Below are 22,730 nucleotides of genomic sequence, written 5' to 3' on the forward strand. Positions count from 1 at the left end.
CATTTAGTGGGAAAATCCCACACATGTAGAGTTACTGTGGAACAGCTGGCTTAAATTAAGGCTTCAGACTTAAGGAAGGCGTTCCAGAGCATAAAGTATCAAATAATAGCTAAATTCAAGATTAAGATGAGGCTTGTGATGTTAGGCATGGCAAGCATATATTAAGCAAATAAATGTAAGGAATCATAGGGGTTTATAATACTATGAATCAGTACTCCAATTTTAGATTAATAGACAGCAGCATTTAAATATAGGTTAATATAGTTCAATAACTGAACCAAAACCTGTTTTAATATAGATTGTTCATCGATGAGAGGCTTTACATAATGCAAATATTGATGATGACAACAGAAGAAATATAAAGCCATTAAAAATTCTCAGTATTTGAGAGCTCTGAGCTTATTCTGCTGCTTCTTCTGACTTGCAAGTGCCTTTCATATATTTTTGGAACTTCATTATAAATAATCATTTTTAGTTGCAGGGGCAAGAGTGATAATTATTACTGGCTAAATGGAGAGTTTCTGTTTGTTTTAAACCTATACTTTTAAAACTTCTCGTTTGTAACTCATAGACTCATGGAGTCATAGAGTCATTTAAATCAGGGTGTAGATCTCTGTGAAGTGAAATTTATTCTGAGGATCCAAACCAAAGGGAGGATTTAGGCCAAGAATTTGTTCTTGGTTTGCTTTTTTGGTTTTGTTTTTTAAGCCAAGACCTGGACTTCCTGGAATAAAGATAATTAAGTTCAGTATTTCTCTCCTGTAGATCTCCATTATGCTTCTTATACCCAGTAGTTATGGAAAGTCATGTGTAGGACTATGAAGTAGCTCCTCCTGTAAAGTTGTTTGTGAAATTTGAACTCAATGTTATTACTTACTGTGTTGCTGTCTGGTATCAGCTGAATCCCAGGAACTCTGGGCATATTTTTGTATGTTAATTACAAGGTCTTGCTTGTTCCTGTCTCTATACAGTTGAACAAGACAAGGGGTTTTCTTTATCCTTAATATGCTTAGGTGACTACTGCCACCACGGAATCTAGACCCTCCTAAAGAGGCAGGGAAAGCCTGAGATCCTTAGCAGTATGCTTTCAGAGACTGATGGGCCTGCACTTCTATGCTGTAATGGGCAGTGTATTCCCAAAGGGAACAACATTGGCTGCTTATTCTTAGATGTGACTCTAGACATGCAAAACCACTTAAAACTGAATTTCAGGAGAGAATATCCTAAGAAAGGTTACAGAAAATCAGGCAGCACTGTTCACCTGGGGAATTGCTAGCATTCTTAATTTGCAGCAGATTTGGGAATTGAGCTGTTTCTAACAGGGGAAGAAAAAGAAAAAAAAAAAAAAAAAGTAACTTTGTAACTTTGTAAGCTCTTTCCTTCCCTGAGCCCTTTATTTTGTTGCTCTTGTCAGCATACTTTGTTAGTGTTACCTTCAGAGTTTGATTTAAGGTGTAACTGTTTTTCCTAGTGGCAAATAGATGTTTATGGTACTGTGAGAGCATTTTGTTAACCAAGTTGCCACATTCAACCCAAAGGAACATATCCATGGAAGCAACCACAGCTAAGGTGAAGTTAAACCCCAAGCCTTTTTTGTATTGCCAGTGTGGCACTTCCTGTCCAGTGAAAAACACAGAAGCAATTTCTGCAGATAAGAATGATAACATAGTCAACAAGGGGGGCGGGGGGGGGAGGGTGAGGAAATAGGTCGAAACTAATTTTGGGTGTGCTGGTATGTTCTGTAAGTGAATTCAAACCATACATGGAAGCCAATATCAGGACCATGTGCAAGAAATTCCATTTATAAGACTTTGAATACTAACCTCACTGCCCTCTTAAATAATTTGAAATACATATGCATAAAGTTATTCATCTAACAAAAACAGTTTCATAGGCAGGTAGAGAAAGAACTCAACTTCTCCTTTGAGTTAAGGGGTGCAGGAAAAATGTTCACTGTGAAAGTCAAACAATTTTTTATATGTTTGTCCATATGTCCATGTTGAGCTTGTTTAACCAAAAGTGTAAATTCAAATGAAGTTAGTAAAACTGGTGCAAAATCTGCCTGGGCATTTTTTGTAATGTAATTGAAAGTGGGAAGGATGAATTCAAGAGTTGTGACTCAGTTTCTGGCAGTTTGAAGATTGCTGGTGAGCATTTCTTTCAGGAGATGCTACATCTTTACTGCTTGTGCCTGTGTTGATATTCTGCCTCCCTTATTGCCACTCACCATTTCAGGGGTCTGTAGAGCTGTGTGGTTAACTGAATAAGGGAAGCAATGCAGATTAAAATAAGTATTCTTCAGTATTCCCAAAAGCACTACCGGCACAGATGAGGGAGTGCAAAAGAAGAGGCAAAGGAAGAGGAGAAAGGTGGCTGCTCAGGCTGGCACTGGTGTGGGGAAAAGAAAAATAAAATAGCTTATACACATCAAAACTGAGCTCTCTAAGGCCAAGAGGTGGATCTGTCAGTGCTTGCCTGGCAGCAGCAGCCCTTGTCGCAGCAGTGGCCAACTGTTCAATTACTGCAGTCCACACACAGGTATATAAACCTAAACTGCTTTATTGACCGCTTCTTAAAACACCACACTAACAGGTACCTGAGGTCATAGGATCATAGAATAATTTTGGTTGAAAAGGACCTTTAATATCATTGAGTCCAACCATTATCAAACTCTGAGAAGCCTGGTACTAAACCATTTCCCTTAGCACCACATCTTGGTGTCTTTTAAACCCTTCCAGGGATGGGGACTCAAGTACCCCATGCAGCCAGGCCCCAGGATATATGTCAGTCAAGAAAGACTGTGAAATACTCGTGAACCAGCTTGAAACAATCCATTTTAAAAAGCTAGAGCCATGTAACTTTCTTAAGAAGAGTCTGGTCTGAAGTTAAGCAAATTCATGGTAAGAAGAAAAGAAGTCTCTTGGGACAAAATGTTTTGCCCTTGCTCATTATCTTTCTTACTTTCTTTCTGCTCTGGAAATTCTGACATCCTTGTTTCCCAACATAAGATACTCTGATTTTAAAACATGTTTTCTTTCCAATATTTATCAGCAGCCTGGTTTCCAGATGTGGTATTTTCACCATCTTTAGGACTTGTGCTGCTTTTTCGTGACTGGCAATCAGCATTTTGAGAAATAATCACACTGGTCAGTTTTATCGTTAACTTTCACAAAAATTACACAGAAGCAAAAGCTGTCAGTAGCTGTGAAGGTTAGTCAGGGGCACTTCCCTAAATATGCTGCACTTAGGATGTTTGGAGAGTGCAGAAGTTGGAAATAAAATTCAGAAGTCTCTAACGAAGCTCATGTATTAAAAGCATAGATTAATGAGCAGAGGGAAAAGCAGCTCTGAAAGCTGACAGAGGTGCTGCCGTCTGCAGTGCTGCACTGGAAAGATACTGGCTAGAAATCTCAGCTTCAAGGAGAAAGAACCTGTGCAAAACCCACTGAATTCTCATATACCATCATTTGAAGAAGGAGACTTTGCTGTTAACTTTTCAAGGGCGAGCTCTGGGCAGTAACCTTGCTGTAGACCAACTGTAAATGTTTGTTCTGTCAGACCTGATGTCAGCTATACCTACTGCATAGTTTTTATGTGATTTTGTATGTAAAAGCACCTTATTAGAAATCCTTTATCTGGTTCAGTTAGGAAACAGGGAGAATGGACAGTCTATGATAGCAATGCCAAACAAGACTAGAGATGGATTTTGCCTTGAGAATTTGGGTTCTTTTTCTCCCCTTCAGGTATTTGGGTAAGATGCTTGGTGATTATTTGGCATGAGAAGGATTGTATCTTGAGTGGAGCCCAGAGACATCATTGGAGGGTTGATACTAAGTCTTATTTTTAGTGATTTAAAGAGTTTTGACAGTGTATGTTTGGGAATGCTTTAGTGTTTCGATGGGGGAAAATAGCCTACATTGTGTATATGATATGGGAGAGTAAAACTTTGCATATGGAAATCTGTTCTTCACTTACATGTAGTGGATATTTGCAGAACATCTCTGCTCCATAAAAGGAAGTGTCTCCTGATTCTAATCAGATAATCATTATGCTCTGGTTTTGTCCTAGAGGATGCTGGGTTAAAAGGTGGAGATTGCTGAGACATGGACACTTCCAATTAGCAAATACCTGTGCTTCTCTGTTAACTGTGAGGAGCAGCTGTAGTGCCTCCTAACCTAGATAACCCAGAGTTAGGTGTCAGAAGTTAAACTGAATAAATCCTGAGCTGTATCTCTAAAGTGTTATGGCCTCATTTAAAAAAGAACCCTTTGTCTTCCACTTCTCAAGGCAAAAATAAAACAACCAGAGCTTGCAAGGTGGGTGCAACAGCTCACAGGTTTTACTGCTGTTGAAAATCCTCTAACTACCTCTGGACACAAATTAAAATGAACGTTTTCTAGTTGCCAAGGTGCTTTGATTTGTGGTCACATATAGGACAGCAGGTTTGAGAATAATCTCACTTGAAATAGGTAGGCTCCAAGTTTGGTAGTGCTACACCATGATTTTAAACTGACCAGTAATTCATTCAGTGGAGATCTAAAAATTCTTAAGATACCTCTTTTCAACATGTGTGCTGTGAGAATGGCTGTGCGAGTTTCAATATCAACATTCACTGGATTATGCCTGTGTCCTGCATGTTTTCATGACTTGTTATCTGGGACATAAAAGGCATGATGACAGCAGGCATCCAAAAGTCATGCCCACTTATCATCATGGATGAAAATTCAGAAGAATAGCCATGGATGCTCAGTTTTCATCTCATAGCATCTTCTGAAGTGGAGTTCTTCCATTATTAAAATGATGCAGGATCTCCCTACTTGTTGCAGTGATGACTTTAAAAATTCAGGGAAACTGCTAAAATAAGTATATTATTTTTTCTCAGTACATTTCGATGATAGTAGATTTCATCTGCAGCCATTCCTGGCTACTACACCATCTGAGCAGAGGCTCCTGTTGCAGGCGTCTGTGCAGCTCGTTCCAGGACTGTTTGCTTTTGAGCTCCATCTGCTGGAACTGTGTCCTGTTTCCCACATCTTTGGTGTTACTACGCTGCCAGGTTTCACAGGAATTTGCTTTAATTTAAAAGAGAATAAAGAACAAAGTTCATAGTTCAGAGGAATTTTTAGCATGTCGCTGGTCCTTTTGTTTAAGCAATCAGCCTAAAGATTGCTTGGAGAATACAAGGCTCAAAACACAACATAATGGTGAGACTGAGAAAAACAAATAATAGCTCTTTCTCCACTTCTGTTTACAGAGTCAGTTTCTAAATATTTTATAGAGATTTGGATTAATCAGGTCAAGTTCTATATGAGATTTGAAAAGTAGGTTACTCACGGTCCTAATTTTTCTGAATTGGGTTTTTGTTTTGTTTCCCCCTGATGTCTGGTGTTACTCTATAACTAAGACAATTAGCAGTGTTTTCAGTATTTAATTAACTTTTAAAAAAGCCATTCTTCCCCATTGTAGCTGTGTTTCTAATATTTCAAAATATTTAAGGACAGAAGGGAATATGATGAACATCTAATTTGATTTTTGTAGTTCCATTGTTCCCTAACAAAAATGTACTGCAAAGAATAATGTGCAAAATTGGAGAAGAGGCTCCCACTGTGCCAAGCCACTCTAAAACTGTTTAAGTAGTCGGAAGATTTCACGGTACATTATATGATGACTTTCTGCAAGTTTTCTTTGTAAAAAGCACCATTCCCTGCTCAGAGGATGTATTGAAATGTTCATGTCAACAATAAGGTATACGTGTAGAATTAGGATTGCCACCAGCCTTTGGGTGCAGACACTGGCATTGGCAGTGTGTCTAAGTCTAGAGAACAAGCTCTCCTCTGGAAGAACTGCCTTCTCAAACAGCAGAACACCTACATTTTGAGTTTGCTTTAGTTGCAAGGCTAGTGCTGCCTCCCTTCTCCCTGTCCCTGAAGCTAGGTGTTACCAAAGTATATTCTGTTTCATAATGGGTTTGTGTATATGGTAATTTCAGTATTCTTTCCTTGCTGTCCATCTGCCTGTTAGCAATACTTTGTGTTTGCTTATGATGTTTGCAACTTTTTTTTTCTACACAGCAAACTTTGCCTGAACTGGTTTTAGTTTCTTGATGTGGGTAGCTATACCTAAGTCTTGGGAATAAGGGTAGAGAGGAGGAGATGGAGAACAGAGAAAGCAGTGGGCTTGATATTCAAGATAAGCATTCTCTTCTTTATTATTTTTTCCACTTCTACCTTGTACTTCTCATGGACATGGTACGCCACACTCCGTGGTGTGCTCTACAGGTGCCCAAGCTTGTTGCAGCCTGAACTGGTCCATCTGCCTCCACAGTCTATTCAGTAATGCTGCCCGAGCTCAGAACCCCAGAGCCTCAGTCAGGGCTGCTCAGGCAGGGCATTGTACTGCTCCAGATGGACAACTCTCAGTTTTGCCAATGGATCAGGCTTCACTCTCCGTGCAGGGCCCCTGTATGCTGCATGATACTAGATATCGCGGACAGCATCAAAAAATCATTTGGGCTGGAAAAGACCTTTAAGATGTAAGCTTGCTCTGCAGTAACCTGAGTGCCTGCAAGTTAGATTCTTTGCTTCCTGCAGAGTTGTGGAGATAAGGTCATTAATGTGTATGCAGCAATGTACTTCACTTAAAAGCCTATTTACTTGGTCTGAAAATAATAATTGCAATTGATTTTTTAGGCTTCTGCATGCGACAAAACTGATAGTTATTTTATTTGAAGGGGTGTTGTCTGTATTTCTTGACAGCTTCCTATAAAATAGGTAGCTGTGGTGTCTCTTGGTCAGTAGACTTAAGTGGTAAGTGGGTATGCTCTGCCTTATGCTGATACAGTGTCATGTCTCAAGGTCAGTGTTTTTTACACCTACAGAAATGGAAGGATTTGGACTCTTAGTAACTGCTACTGTGTGCTGAGATTGAAACTGGCTATTTAACTCCCACTGCAGTGTAAGTTAGATTGTTAGTGTTATTTCTGTAATGACAAGCACTTGGGATTTGAAATTAATCAGCGAGTAATCATGGTCAACTCCCCCCCTCGTAGCTCTCTTCTGTTCATGGGATAAAAGTGTGAGGGTTTGTTTGGTTTAGTATAGAGCTAAATTCCAATTAATATTCCTGTGTCCCAGACATGTTGTTCTGATTAGAGGATCTTTGCCTAGGCATTTCTGTGTAGCCTGCCCTGTTTGAAACCCTGCCTTTTTCTGACTTCACTTCCTGAATCCGCTGACAACACTCACAGCCAAACAAAATACATGTTCACAATGCTGTTATTTGCAAAATATTCCCTTGTGAGTACAGCTGGGGCAACAAAAAGAGAGTTTCTTTCTGGATCTCAAAGAGAACTGACTATTCCTTATAGAAGTGAGGCATATAGTATATTAGGCAATTTCAATCTCAGCACTTAAGTACGTGTTAAAACTTGGCATTTCACCACATACAAATGCAGGCACAGCTTTCATTACAGCTTATTGATCACCCAGTGATCCAGTAATATACCACGAGTGCTGAATTTTAATCTGTGCTGAAGTGAAGTAGATAGCAACAGGCTTGTAGCCCACCATACTGTTTACAAAACAGATGGAGGTGTAGGGAATAGAACTTCACTTTGCCCTGTTAGGCCTGACCCTCAAACAAGGTGTAGGACCAAAGAAGGGGTTCATCTAAATAATTCCTCTGCTTGTGAAACTACATAACTGACACTGAAATCTACCTTTCCTGGCAAGAGATTCTCTGGCTGGACACCAGCACCACCCAAGCTGGACTAAGTCAAGTGACTCATGTCACAGAAACCAACCCATCAAATGATGCCCACTTTAATGAACAGTGCCAGTACTCAGTAACTTTTCTACCTGTTCTACAGAACATGGCGCTTGAGAAAGCAAACGCACAACTGCCATGCTGTCTGTGTGTGTGTATGAGGATAGGGTGGAGCAGACTGTCACTCAGCTGTATTTAATTAACATAGTATTTTATATAATGTATTTATTTTTTACGTAATTAGGTGATTAAGCAAAATGCTCGCTTGTAACATCTATTCCATAACCCAGCGCTGCTGAGAGTTAAACATGCACCTTTGCAGGTAATTAATCTCTTTGCCCTGCTTATTTTGCTAGTTGGCACTTGCTAAATCCCTGTAAAACCACACCCAGCAGTGCTGTGTATTATCCCTCTGCTGTCTATTCCTACATATGGTCAAAATCAACTTACCTTCCGGGTTGCTGACATCAGCAAAATGTACTCTTGGCAAACTCCAGTATCCTCCTAGTAACCCTTTGTTTGGTTGGTGTTGTTACAGTTGTATTCCTCTGACGGCAGCAAACACCATCTGAACAGTGCCCACCTTGACACTTGGATTGTGATGTGGAAGGAGATTACCATATTATCATATTTTAAACATTACTACAACCCCTCGTAATAAAATCCATATAATAAGGGGGGGACAGTGGGGGGGAAGTTGAAGGAAAGATACTGTGATTCCTTAAGGAACTTATAGTAGTTGCAAGTTCCAGAGTTTTATTTTGGTAACAGTAAAGGTGTATATCTATCTAATTACTTAGTCAAGCTTATGAAGTGACCTTAGACAAGATTGTCATACCAATTAAAATTACAGTTGTTCCTATTTTAAGGAAAAAAAGACAGATTAAGACTACCTGCTCTAAAAAGTTAGCATTCACTAATAATGAATTTCTAATATTTTCTGTCCTTTGATAGCATCTCTTGCCTTTTAGCTGCTTGGCTCTAAAGGAAGAGGAGGAGGTCATCTGCTCTCCCTTCAGACAGATGTTTATTAAACTAACTGAATTTAGTACAGTGTTGAAAATCCTGGTATAATAGTTGTTCCCCCACTCTAAGGTATATATTTATATTAATACTAGAGTAAACCCCAAGATTGTTTTATGACAAATAAATGGGAAATGTGAGTTGGGGTTTTTTCAGCAAGTTGCTGAAAAGAAGCAACATGCAAGTTGCTGTTTTTCAGCAGGTTGCTTTTTTCATTTCACATTAGGTTCAGTTTTTCTAGCTTTTCTATTCCTGAGAAGTTCAGAACCCACAGCAACACCCACAAGGGAAAGGATGTCAAGACAGAGAAAAAGGTTATAAAACTGTTTTACTGTTGATAGCAGCACTGTCATAAATACAAACAAACAAGGGCCACCTCCTGCCTAGGAAGGAACACAGGAATAAGAGTGAACTTTTTGAAGTCTGGAGTAGGTTTTGTTTTTTTTTTAAATACAACCCATTGCCTTGACCTTCTTGAGGGCATCAGTTTAATAAAAGCACGTCAGATGAAGCAGCCGGTTACTCCAATAGTGGAGCACTTTCACACACTGGCTTTCTACCCTTCTACACGCTGTTTAAACTGGGCCACCAGAATAAGCAGACAAGCTAATGAGGTTACAATTGGGAGCTACAACTTCACAACAACTCCAGAAGTTTTATTAATTTAGCCATCAGGATCTAGCTTCTCCATCTCCACCTCACATGCTCTCCAGGACATGCCTGTAGCTACAGAAGTAGTTTAGCATAAAGGGCATTTTCCCAACTCAGGTACTATCAAAAAGAATAATAAAATAGTGTGAGGGGGAAATGCATTTTAATTCTTTTATTTTTCTTAAATATAATAGAACCTTCTAGAACTTTTCCAGAAACAGAGACATTAAAAAAATTATACTTTATTACAAATGGTAAACTCAGAGTGCTAAAAAAAAAAAAACAAAACAAAAAACCCAACCTCTTATTTACAAACAATGCTGGGCTGTGCCCAAATAAACAACATAAAAATAACTTAAAAAGTCATGAAGTAGTTTATTGACATTAATCAACTTTCATAAAATAAAATAAAAAAAAGGTATGTACATACACAATTTACTTGAAGGCAGGCAGAATAGTTCTGGTTTGTTTATCAGCCTCCCACAAACTTCCCTCCCACCTTTTTTTTTTCTTTTTTTTCTTTTTTAAGTAATACTACATAAAGCAATCTACAATTTCTATTGCAGTTTAACCTTTAATACTGAATGATCATCGAATGTTAGGTCCATGCAGGTCTTGGTCAATGTTAAACGAAGATCTGACATCTCATCTGAGCAGGAACAGCACTTCTCAGAGCAGTGCTGGTCACTCCACTAACTCAAGCTGAAGGCTTGCCAGTCTTTCCACACATGCGCTTTGCAGAGCACAGGCAGGACTCAGCCTTTCAGCTTTTACCATTAGCTTTATGCATCTGCCACTTCTGGGGATTTGCTTTAGTTATACCACATCATCACAGTTCTTTTAAGACAGTCTCTTCAAAACGTTTGCAACTGTTGTGTTAGCATTAGCTGGCACCCACTGTTGACATGGTTCATGACCTTCTGCTTAAGCTGTGCAACCTGTTCTCTGAGCATGTTGGCAGTGGATGCCAGCTCTGAGTTCTGAGCTTTCAAAGTTTTCACTTTTTCTTCCAACCTGGCAATCCTTTCCAACTTCCTTTTCCGGCATTTGGATGCTGCGATTCTGTTTCTCATGCGTTTTCTTTCAGCTTTGATTCTCTCCTGTGACTCCATGTCAATAGGGGACAGGGGAGGAGTTTCCCCTGGCATTTCAGGTACAGTCTGAGGCTCTTCTTTCAGAGCCTGAAGCCTGGGATGCTGCACTGGCATCTGGGGATTTATGTGATGCTGGGCTGCATAGCCCATGTTGTTCGCGTTGTAGTTGGGTGCAGAGTTGAGCGCGTTGGGGTTGAAGTTGCTGAGATTGGCATACACCGGGGGCTCGCTGTGCAAATTTGCGTTGAAACTGCTGTTGCCGGCCATAGAGGACACAGGTGCCATGCCGCTGTTAACAGGTTGTGCGGCGGAGGTCACGCTGGGCATGGTGTTCTGGTTGTGCAGTTCCGCCAAGGCTCTCACAAAGCCTTCCGCGAACCCCTCTTGCTCGTCGGTGACATTTTTGGGGCAAAGGAACTGCGTCGGGGTCGGCGTGGTGGTGATTAACCCGTTGCTGGACTGGATGATGAGCCGCTCCAGTTCAGGCGAAGCCAGTTTGAGGAGTCCCACGTCGGGGGAGGTGAGGATGTCGGCGTTCTTGTTCCTCAGGTGCGGCTTCAGGTTGCTGGATGGGTCGGACAGGTTCAGCGTCATGTTCTGCTTTAGCACTTTGGCGTTATTATATCCATACCCGCCGCTTTCCGGCGGCACGAAGCTGGCGTTCAGGGCATCCTCGTAGAAAGTAGGCTCCATCTTTGCACTCATAGAACAGAGTCCGCGGAGTGGCGCCGGGAGCTGCGGCAGCGCGGAGAAGCTGCCCGGCTGCCGCTTGCGCCCCGCTCCGCACGGCCACCCCGACCCTCCCGGCCGCGTAGGGACGGGGGAAGGCAAAACCCGAGCCTTACTTCTCGCCGGGGCGCGGAGGGTCCTCCCGGCGCGGGCCGGACCCGCGGTCCCTGCTGCCGCCGCACTGAGAGTCCGCCTGGCCTGGCGGAGCTGCGCGGGGCTTCAGCGGGACGCCTCGCTGCCTGCCTCTCCTTTTTCTAGTGCCGCTGCAGGGCCGGGACGCTGCTCCACCGCCACAAGTTGCCGCAAGTACTTTTCCCCGCCTTCGTGCGCGCCCTCCCCAGCTCCGCGCTGCTGTGCCGGCCGCGCTCTGCCCGCTCCGCTCGCCTCCACCCGGCGGCCGGAGATCGCGCTGCCGCCTGCCCCGCGCTCTGAGCCCGCTCCCGGCGTGGAGCTCTTCACTTATCAGCGACCGGGAGCCCGCTAAAAATAGCCCATGATGTCACCCCGCGGGCTCCCCATTGGCTGCGGCCGCCTCTCCCGGGGGAGGCGGGCCGCTGGCCCGGCCCGGTGCATATCAGCCCGTCGCCATGGTCACCCCGCCCCTAGAAGATTCTCAGCGCCGGCGCAGGGCCTTGTGGGATGAGGTAATGCTGGCGGCGGCTCGGGGCATTGTGGGCTGACGTCTTGTTTTTGAATATCTGGTTACCGCGTCCAGAGAGCCACCGGGGTTGGCCACCGCTGGCGCCTCCTTAACGGCCACGTACCAACCGCCCGCTGGGGGGCGGGGGCGCCGCTGCTGCTGTCGCCCGCAAACCGTCGCCCCTCCCTGTTTAGTTTTCGCGGCCGGCCGGTTGTTTGACGGCCGGCCCCGCGGCGGGCTGCAGACGGGCCGCGCTGTCTCCATGTGTCTGTTTCGGCCTGTCGTATTCTCTCTGTACCCCCGCGCAGTGGTACGGCCCTTCAGGTGGCGCTTCGGAGGAGGCCTCACGTGATTTCCCCTCCGCGCCGCCCGCCCCGCGGCTTCCAGGCAGCGACGGGGGCGGGGCCCGGCCGCGCGCGGGGCCAGGGCGGGCACCAACCGCCGCGGGGCGGCCCCCGCCCACGCGCCCGCGGCGCTCCCCGGCGGGGACGCGCCCGCCCCGCCGAGAGGCCCCAGCGCGTCTCAGCCCCTCCCCGCCGGCCTCCCCCGCCCTTCCAGCTGGGGACAGCGGCTGTCTTGGGAGAACCCCGTCGGGCGGGAAGCTTGTCCCGGTTCCCCGAGCGCCGCCAACGCTGCCGGCCGTGCGGAGGGCGCTCAGCCGTCCTGCGGCGGGGCTGAGGTCCCCATGGGCGCCCCCGCGCTAGCTCCGCGGGTGATAGGGGTTTCGGCCGATACCGTCCGATCGCTGTGGGAGTGTACGCAAGGGCACGGCTTTGCTGTTGCGTTGATCGGGACTGTCGATTCCCGGTCTCTAAGACGTGCCGGGATAATAACACGGGGAAATAAAACTGGACAGGAAAAAGCCTGGTTCCAGATAGGCTTCTCTAAACTCATTCTCTAAGGGGAGGGGACAGCGACGGCCTAATTTTACAGAGTGCCCTAGTATTACCGTGGAAGTACAGGTTAGTCGGGAGGGAGAATAAAGCAGCGCTGGAGTTGAGGGTTCCTAGCCGAGGAGAGAAGTCTGTGCTGGCATGTGCACCTCAGAGCAACAGATGGGTGATCTCTGCTTGCTCTAACTGCTGAGCGCATCGGTGAGGTGCCTGTCTCTAATAAAGGATGTGCCTGATGCTTGCAAGTATTTCTCTTTCTTTCCCCCTCCTCACCTTGCCCCGCACACACCCTCTGCTCTGGGAGGTGAGAATTTGTGAATGCTGACAGGCAGCTACCTCTCGAATAAAGTGCAACGGCTATTTCAGGACAGGCGGTGACAATACAGGGGCTGAAGGGATGTACTCTTGTATCCTGTTGCCAACAGTGCGACAAGTGCTCCTTAGGCTTGCGACACAGAGCTGTCACCTGCTGCTGAAGGGTGGTCTTACTTTTTATGTCGGAAAAGAACTCGGTCTGTCAGGTTCAATCACTTCTTACAATAGGTGAAGCTGACCAACTTATGTCCAGGTTTGAAAATGCACTTTCAAATTCTCCAGTGCTATTTTTTCCTAGACATAATGACATAATTACCAGTTACAGTGTAGGAAAAAACAATGAAGCAAACAGAAATACAAGCGCCTGTGGGAAAAAAAAAGGTGAAGACCTAGCTCCCCTCTGTGAAGTTGATTATTTTCCTTCTTTGTTTCTCCTGGTGTTCCCACCTGACTGACCACATGGTGGGCGCTGGTGTTACTTTGTATGCTGACTGGAGTTAAACACATAGTACATGCACTTCTTTGTCGGTTTATGTGAACAGTCTGTGAGTCGAAGTACGAAGTTTTGGCTGGGAAGTGAGGGCTCATAGTGCGCTGCTGGTGTATACACATCCTTAAGCTAGGCAGCATCTCTCTGTGCTGCAGGTAACTCAGACTACTCCACTGCTTCCTTCAGCTGCAAATACTCAGTCAAACAACAAGTTTTTGCATATGCATAGGAAAACCTCTGAAAGCTATTAAAGCAGTGGATGCTGGAAGCAGTTGTTTAACTCCCTTTTTGCGTACAGGATAAATGGAGGCCAGAGACCGACTCTTCTGGCACAAGAGCCAAGGGACATCAAAGAAAACTGCCAGGTTCAGAATAAACCAGAGAAATGTCTTCTCAGAATTGTAGTTAAGCCGTAGAACTCCTTGGCAAGAGTGTTGTGTGGACTGAGGGATTTTAAAGTGATTAGATGAATTCACAGCAGAGAAATCACTTAAGGGCTCATGAACGCAGTGCTTCTCTGTCTCTGGAGATCCCAAAACTGCAAATGTCCTGTGCCTGGGAGAGCATCCTGCGGCAAAACCACTGCATGAATGCCCTGGTTTTGTGTGCCTCTCCAGGTATCTGCTCTCCAGTCCTGTCAGAGGTGGGGTGTCTGGTCTGACCTGATGTGACCATCCTTGCTCCCTGAGATGGTCCATAGATGATCTGTCTCTGTTGTGTCAGCATGCAGTTTTGATGTTTGTAAATGGCTTGACTATGCAAAGAAGATATCCCAGAGAACTGTAAGACATGAATTTTAAGCAGTTTGCTGTGTAGAGATTTTTATTGTGAAATGAAAATTATTTTAAAGTAAGCTAAAAAATTTTTTTGGATGTGTGTTGGTTTGTTGTTTTTTTTTTTTCTTTTCTGTTACATAGGAAACTATGCAATTTGCTTTAGTCACTTTTCTGTATAGACAAATAACGCTAATCAAGTTTGTTCTGATTAATTGTTGACACATTTAGAGTTTTGTTGTTTTGTTTTATCTTTGGGGCGTGGGGGTTCTGCATGTTTCTTTTGTCCTAGAGAGCCAAGTTCTGGCTACAAGGGACATGGTCAGTGTAGCTTTAACCACTCAGTTTAATACATATTAGGAAAACTGTCTTTATAATACATCCAGTTCAGCCCAACTGATACCAATACAAGTTTTCCATGAGCTTCAGTAAGTGCTAGATCAAGCTGGAGGGATTAATTTAATGTGGTTTTTTGTTTGGGGTGGGTTTTGGTTTTTGTTTGCTTGAGTTTTTTTTAAATCCTCCACCCATTTTAGTTTTCTACTTCCTTCCTTTTACAGAGGTGGAGTTTCAGGACTAGACATTCCAGTTTGCTGGAGACGTGTTGCTGCTGAGGCCTGTAGCTATGGGGGACACCCATCAGTCCACTCATTACATTAATTGCTACTCACTTAGAGGTTATTTGGTCCAGACTGGCAATAGACAGTCAAGCTGGGTTGTGTGTAGCAGAAGAGCTCTGAAATCAAAGGCAAATGCTCCTTGGTGCTCTGAGGGGATTTTCTATCTAATTTGTGCCTAACTGATGTGTGTGCATTTATGGAGGTCTGAGCCACAAGCTCACCACCCAAGACTTGGTGTGCTGGAGGTCACAAGTGGGCTTTGAGAGTAGAGAGGCAGTGATCCATCATAGGCATTAGCCAAAGAGCTGGACATTTTGGTAGCTATACCCTGATTTATTAATCAGCTGTTACTTTAGGGCTTTTTGCCCCCTTTCCTGGTGCCCTTAGGTAATATTTCCTTTAGCAGATGAAGGAACACTTACCAACCTGTTTATGAACCATAGCCATTTGCATGTCTCCATAAACTAACTTGTGGGCAGGGACTGGGAACAAACTACCTACCTCTGCTGCTGTGAGAGCAGCAGTAATGCAGATCTTGATTTATCAAGTTCTCCAATCAATACAAGACTGACAGAAGCAGTCAGATAATCTGAATAATTAAATGGCTTTTCAGGGACAAATTATAATTTCATATACATACCATATCTGTCTAAATTACATTTGGTGTCCAGGAATAAGTGGGTTTGTTGCTTTGTTTCACTTCTGTATCACAAATGCTTTTGGCTTATTTCTAGAGCATCTATAAAAAAGAAAAATAAATACAAAAAAATGAAAGGAAAAAAAGGCTAAATGGCAGCTTCTGTGCTTTCCTGTTTGAAACAGTGCTGACAGAAAGAAGATTCTGGTTCCCATACAGTTTTTCCTTAAACTTAGCAACATGACACTGTCTCTAGAGACTTTCAAGACCTATCTGGATGCATTACTGTGTGACCTGCCCTAGGTGATCCTGCTTTAGCATGGGGGTTACACACAATGATCTCTAGAGATCTCTTTCAACCCCTACCACGGTATGATTCTGTGATCTTACTTTCCCCCTTATCAGAGATGTTTCCACAATATTTTTATTATACAGGCAGGGTTTTTTTATTTTGTAGATATTTTCTTTGTTCTCACTCCATGCTTTCAGATGTGATACCCTGCTTCACTTCTGTGTGAAAAGTGGGAATTACTGGATCTTGCTTTTCACTTGCTTAAGGAATTTCTATATAGCAGGTTTCTTCAGCTGAGGGAGACATGAGTCTGAGGAGTCAGAAGGAGCAAGTATATTTCTTTTTATTTACTATATCTCAGCATAGTAAAAGAGGCTGGGAGTGGGAGGGCATAAGGAACAGAGCTTCCTTAGACTAAGTTGAAGTAAAATAATTCACAGATGTTCCTGCTCCCATTTCCTCTCCAGTTCCTCATGGTGTGTTTTCAGAGCTGGTTGAAGTACACCCAAGTCTGCAGCACAGCAGAGGTGTGGCAAAGAGGTGCTACCTCATCCACCCCCGACTTCCATGGCCTCTCCTTTTGCTCTTTGTTCCCAGTAGTGTTCATGTGGCCAGGTATAGATCCAAGAACTAAATCTGTCTGAAAGCTGAGCTGGGAAAAAAAAAAAAAAAAAAAAAAAAAAAAAAAAAAAAAAAAAAAAGTTGAAGACACCTGGGATGGGTGAGAGTCCAGTGGCTGGGGGAAGAGTGGGACTCACAGCTGGAAGTGAAGGACCCTGGAAGCAGATCTGTACAACAAGACTGAAAGAAAGCTTGTCTTGAGCTTGCCTTCAGTTTGCACATGAAAATGTGCCTCAGAACTACAGGCACTTGTAAATGAATATCGTGTCCATCTCCTCCACCCTCAATTAGTCATCGCATAACCAAGCCATACGCATTTAGTCCTTTTCATCTTTCTTCTTGTCAAGCCCTTTAGCCTGTCCCCCTCACCTACTCATCCCACCAATCATTTTAATTAATCTCTGAATTTCTTTGAAACTAATGGTTTGTGGAATGGAGGAAAATGAGTAGGTTAGAGAGACAAGATTGTGAATGATGGAGGTGGGGCAAAGTTAGAAGACTTTGCAAGACCTGTTGGGTTACCTCTGGGGCAGGACAGCCGCACTGTAAACACCAAGAAAGACTGCAGAAGTAAGGGAGGAACCACTAAAAACATTTTCCATTTTCTTAAGAATGCTGTCTGAGCAATTCAAACCCTGGACGTTTATGTGCAGCAGCATACGAATGAAAGATTTGATATGATTGTCTCTGAAGTGCAAAGGGTCATCTTTTCTTCACCCAGTAGCTGGGTTTCTCTCTATTATTTTCACTAAATTTCTCACTATTACAGCTGGCTGTATAGAGGTTTTCAGTGGTCACTGCGAGTGTTCAGAAATGTATTTTCAAATAAAGAATAATCTCTCTCTATTTTGTAATTAAAGAAACTTACGTATTTTACAATTTTCTGATAAAAATCCTCCTTTGTCTGGGGATGAGTCTGAAAGGAACCCTGGGGCCTTGCCTTGCTCCTCTTGCTTTTTAGGACATTACAAATCTGAATTTCACACCACTAATGTCTCTGTTCATCATTTCTACACCATAGCATGGCCGGTGCTCAGAGAAACAGGCAACTGGGCAAAGTTCCCATCCTGTGGAGCTTACAGTTGGAAAAATCCTCTCCGCGCAGAAAAAGGCTGGCAGAATGGCAGCTGATCCACAGTGGGAGCCCAGGGAGTGAAGGTAAGCCGTAGAGGAGGCACTGGAGGACATGTGGCATATGGGAAGCAGACGGCTGCACTCAGTGTTGTGAGCTGGCAGCGTGGAAGAATTTACCTTACAAATAGAAACAAAGTAATGGTGAGTGGTGAGGAGGCAGATGAGCACCTCTGAAAAGATATTTACTGTGTTTGGGGTCACAGATCCTCCTGGAAGCTTGCATTTGTTCACATGTTATTGAGGTGTGCTCTCCATGTGGAGAGCTAAAGTTACCTTTCTGGCATTTTGTCTTTCAATAAGCACATTTTAAAATAAGTAGTGGCAACAGAATGTATTGATTGATGACAATCAATTGTGAGTGAAAGCCTCAGAACAAGTGGATTTAACCATTCAGAGGTCTTGCTAAAATAGCTCCGTCTTGATTAGGGGTCAGAATGGATACAAAATGCTTGGATTTGTAATTAATAAACAACCTGGCATCCTGTCAAAGCTGACACCTCACTCTATCTTAGCAGCTGTTGGAACAGTAGGCTCCTGGCAACCTGGGAAAAAGCAGTGTGTGCAACAGGAGATGGAAAGGAAGCAAGACCAAAAATGCCTTGTGTAAAGCACTACAGAGCTCAGGGATTTCCAGTGAGCAATCCAGCTTTTCTTCTCTCTGCTGTGGGTTCAGGCTTGGAGATGGACAGGGAGGTTCAGTTACTGACTGTGACCGGAAGCTGGTGGCTAACAGATGTAAGGACACCTGTCTGAGTTCAAGTAGTATCTCTGACTGTAGTAGCAATAAACAGAGAAAGCATTCAACAGTGAAAGTAGGTCCTGCAGGTTGTTCCTTCCCATGGATTATAGTGGTGGAGCCTGTGGGGAAGTTTACAGAGCGCCTGCTCATGTAATTCAACTGGGAACATTCACTCTGGATGACAGTCACTTGTGTTGGAGTCATGCTGTGGGAGCAGTTAAAGTTGCCAAATAGCCAAGGGAGGCATTGAAGGGAGGAAAGGGCATGGCCTGGGTAGGACAATACCTGAAAGCACAAGCAGAGCTAAAGGCTTCAGTTGTGGAGAAGATGATAGTAAACTGCTACTCTTCCTCAGCCCCATCTGATTAATAATAAGCAACCTGATCTGTGATCACAGCCGACATACCACACAGTGACTGCATAGCTGCTCCCCACTGTGTGGGGGACAGGGCAGCCCTGTCCCCTCATGTGATGGGAATGTCCATGAGTTATTCACAACTGCCCCTTAGGACTTCTGTTGGAGAATAACCAGAATACTCAAAACCTTCAAAATTGCTGTTCTTCCCTATTTCTTTGGTAAAAATTGTATGCAGCTGCCAACGTAGCCAATATCTGTGTGTTCCCTTGTTTTGCAAGGAAGCAGAGATGGAAAATTTAGTCCAGAATCAGTATTGATCCTTATTGGAGATCTTGTTGTTCAGGAGCACTGTTCACATATGCTGGAGGAAGTAGTGCATGAACAGCCAGAAGTGTGCCTGGCAGACACGTTGGTCAGCTCCTGTCCACACAGTCTGTGAGAACACAGGAAACATAAAAAGCCATAACAGTTGACTATACCAGGAACAAGTTTGTAAGGAAAATTTTGAGGATAAAAGGACAATACTAAAGCAAAGACCTAAGGGCTGTGATGGCAGCTATCTGAAAGTCAGATTTCTTTCAATTTTACTTTTATTTTTAATTGTTTGTTTTGTTGTTTTTAGGGAGCACAGCTAGAAAGCCATTCCAAAACTGGCTGTATGGTGGCTAGAGCTCTGGGTATCAGCAGCAGTGTGCACATGCATGCAGAGCCTTCTATTCAGCTAAGAATGGGGCTGTGGACTCAGGTAAGTCATGTGAGAGAGGGCAAGCAGGCGTTTTGTAAGAACTAATGGGACAATGTAGCCGCCTTCTATATAAGCAAGTTTTGTGCTGATGTTTTCCAGTTCTTGCGTTCCTTACAGTCAGGGTAGGAAAAGGTGTGTGGCTGGCAAAACTGCAAGCCCAGGCAAAGCAGTTCTGGGTGTGGGTGCTGACAGCCTATTGCCAGGTGCTTCAAATAGGCATTTATGTCAGAGATCTGAGGTCAATTCAACGATAGCCAATTTCGGGCCTGGATTAGGACATAAATATTAATAAGAACTGTGGTATACTTCACAGTTATGTTATTTGTCTGCTAAGGATATACCTAACCCTGTAGCAGTAGTGGTGGGGAATATACATCTCCTCAAGACAACCAAGAGAATTTACAAAGTGAAGCCAAAATTTGCCTACCTCTTTAGTAACTTTGTGAGTTTAGTGACAAGTAATCCCATTTCCTGTGTACCAGTAGAGAAAAATCAGAAGAACGGAGTAAACTCTACTGGGATACACCTGCAATCTTTTCTGATTTTGCCTTCCTGCTGAATGACCCTTAATCAGTTTGTGCATCTTCATGGCTTGGTTTCCCTGACTGTAAAAAGGTGTGCAGATCTGTGGGGAATAAAGGTCTGAACTATTTCTGATTTTTAAAAGTGCATTAAGGAAAAAGGTACAGAAAAGGAATGGAATTATGGAATTTCGTCTGGAAGAAGATCTAAGATTAATTTAGTGGTATAAAATATTTGTTGCTGGTCCTATTGGCTTTTAGGATGCCAACCATTTACAGTTTTATTGGTTCATCAGCCTCATAACACATTTTGAATCTGACTGAGGACTGGGGTCTGGCACTTAGATTTATGCCATTTTCACTCTTGGGTCACTCTCTGACATTTTGACCAAATATCTTCCATGTACTCTGGTCCTGCTTTTTCGGAGAGGTTGCCTTGTTGGTTTGCTTGTTTGGTTTTATTTCTTTACATTTGAAGTCCCTGCTGTGAGAGGCTCTGACAATGATCTGGAGTTGTTAATGTCAAAACTGTTGTGTAGGAGGAAGTATTACATGTCAGCTTCCCAGAAGTGGGGGACATAGTGACCTCACACAGATAGTTTCTTTAAAGAAAAAGTCTTGACACAGAGTCCAGAGCTTTGACAAGATGACCACGTGAAACACAGAAACCCTTCTGCGTTATACAGCCCCTGGGGAAGAAGGTGAGTGCAACTACCACTCCCTCCTTGTGGGAGTCGGTATTGCTGCTCCTGGGGAGGTGAAGCTTACCAGCCTCCTTGGAGACACTTCCACCCAATAAATCTGCCCATTTGTCACACAGATGTTCAGTTTTAAAATGCAGTGCATATATAGCAGTCATTTTAAAGGAACTCTAAGGAGTGCTTTTTAGCAGCTGTAAATCAGCCCAATTTACAATGTCATTGGTTCCCCAAGTGCTCTCGCCCAGCGCTGCTGACAAAAGAGGCAGTTCTGCCCTCTTCCTGCTCCCACGCTGTCCCCTCCCTTGCACTGCTGACACAGCCATGAGGTGAAGTGTGTTGGGAAATACATCCCGTTCAGATCTATCCCAGCAAAAAACCTGAATGGCTGGGGAAGAGAGGTCTTTGCTGCTTTGCATGATGTCACCAGCATATCCCAGATTAAAATCCTTGTGGAAGCACTGTGTTAATGCCATTCACTTGTCTCTATGCAAGCCAGGAGCTTCCCTAGTTTGTCCCAACAGCTTCTGGCTGAAAGAGAATTGTGCTGCAGCTGGAAACTCAATCAAACAAGTTTCAAAACATTTCATTCATCCGTGGTCCTCAGTTGCTCTTTAATACACCTTTGCTATAGTCGGGAGCGCTTCATGAGCCTTGTCAACATTGCAGTGGAACAAAAGCTGGTCTCAAGACTTCGTGTTGTGTAAATAAACCTTGTGCCTAGCAGGGTGTCACTGAGTTAATGTAAAGCCTGAAAAGGGGAGGGCGTGGGAGCAGCATGCTAGTGTTAACATTCTGTTTTCTGCTCAGGATTGCAACAGGATTGCAACAGCCCAGCCTATCTGAGCTGCTGCACGTACCCTAAACATGTCTCTGCACTTGACTTTGATATGGGTGGTGATAGAGCAATATACCTTTCTGGGAAATGGTAATGGACAGCAAGGTTCTGTTTTAAGGAAATTCCAAATAAACAATAGCAGCTCTCTTCTTAGAGCGCTGATGCTTTCCAGGTGGCCCACCAGGCAGCCAAACAGAGGAAATATATGGCAATGTTCACTCGAGGGTTAAAGCTTCAGGGTGAGGAAAGGGAATGCTGAAAATCCCATGAACTTTAGTAGTTCTCTTTATACCTCTGTGGTAGTTCTGACTCCTTTTTTTTTCTTGTTTTTTTGTTTCCTCAGAGATCAGTAATCAGGGGACAACTAACAGCTATAACCCCCCTGGTAAAAACATACAGCCATTTTGGAAACAAACAGCATTTCATATGCAAAGCTGTCTGGTGAAGTAAGTGCCCAGGGTGCTTTTTCAGGCCTCATGGGAAGTCCTACAAAGAGCAATCTACCTTTTAGCAAGTGTTATTTTCCTGTTAGTTTCAAAATCCTCTGCTGCCTTTTTTAGTTTGTTTTAGAATAATTTTACCACAAAAGGTGATAGAACCATTTAAAAAGTCTTAGTAGAGCTTACTGCTCCTCTTACCCCTTTGGCAGAATCACAGAATGTTAGGGGTTTGGAAGGCACCTCCAAAGATAGGTTGTGATAGGTTGGACTCGATCTCAAAGGTCTTTTCCAACCTGGTTAATTCTGTATTCTGTAAGATCATCAGCTCCAACTCTCCTTCTCTCATTCCCTCCTTTCCCAACCACTGGGAGCTCTCAAAAATATTGTAGTATCCTAGAGATTAAACCCAGTGTCTGTAATTTGTATTTGTCTTGCAATAGCTCTGACTTTCACCGCCCTGTCCTCCCCTTTATTGGGAGTGCATGTGCAAGCACTCCCCCTAATGCTGTTTATACACTCAGCTGTCAGGTTCAATAAGCAGTTCCTTAGCAGAGCACCTTCCCACATGAAGGAAATGTTTCCAGTTCTTGTCTTAGCTCTATGTCCGGTGTCTCAACAGAGCATAATGGAGAACAACAGAACGGAATCAGTAAATCTTAGCTGATAAATTAACTGTAGAACCCCACAAATCTACTGGCATCTTAGTGGTAAGGCA

General features: G+C 43.7%; 2 protein-coding genes across 4 annotated transcripts in view; one reads left to right on the forward strand and one right to left on the reverse strand.

Annotated features, from left to right (window-relative positions):
• The window catches only part of FGGY (FGGY carbohydrate kinase domain containing), a 356,970-nt gene that overhangs the window by 14,761 nt on the left and 319,479 nt on the right, over window positions 1-22,730 (forward strand). For all 3 annotated transcript variants that reach the window (XM_068140722.1, XM_068140721.1, XM_068140717.1), the window contains exons 2-3: window positions 17,564-17,700; window positions 19,396-19,518. The gene's annotated coding sequence lies outside the window, so the exon portion shown is untranslated. The remainder of the gene's footprint in view (window positions 1-17,563; window positions 17,701-19,395; window positions 19,519-22,730) is intronic.
• JUN (Jun proto-oncogene, AP-1 transcription factor subunit) lies at window positions 9,596-11,704 on the reverse strand. Its single transcript, XM_068140723.1, has one exon. It carries the CDS (start codon window positions 11,235-11,237, stop codon window positions 10,293-10,295), a length of 945 nt encoding a protein of 314 aa, XP_067996824.1. The 5' UTR covers window positions 11,238-11,704; the 3' UTR covers window positions 9,596-10,292.

This window comes from Melanerpes formicivorus, unplaced genomic scaffold, assembly GCF_026170545.1.
Source record: "Melanerpes formicivorus ecotype bairdi unplaced genomic scaffold, bMelFor1.0.p_v2 SCAF_7, whole genome shotgun sequence".
NCBI lineage: Eukaryota > Metazoa > Chordata > Aves > Piciformes > Picidae > Melanerpes > Melanerpes formicivorus.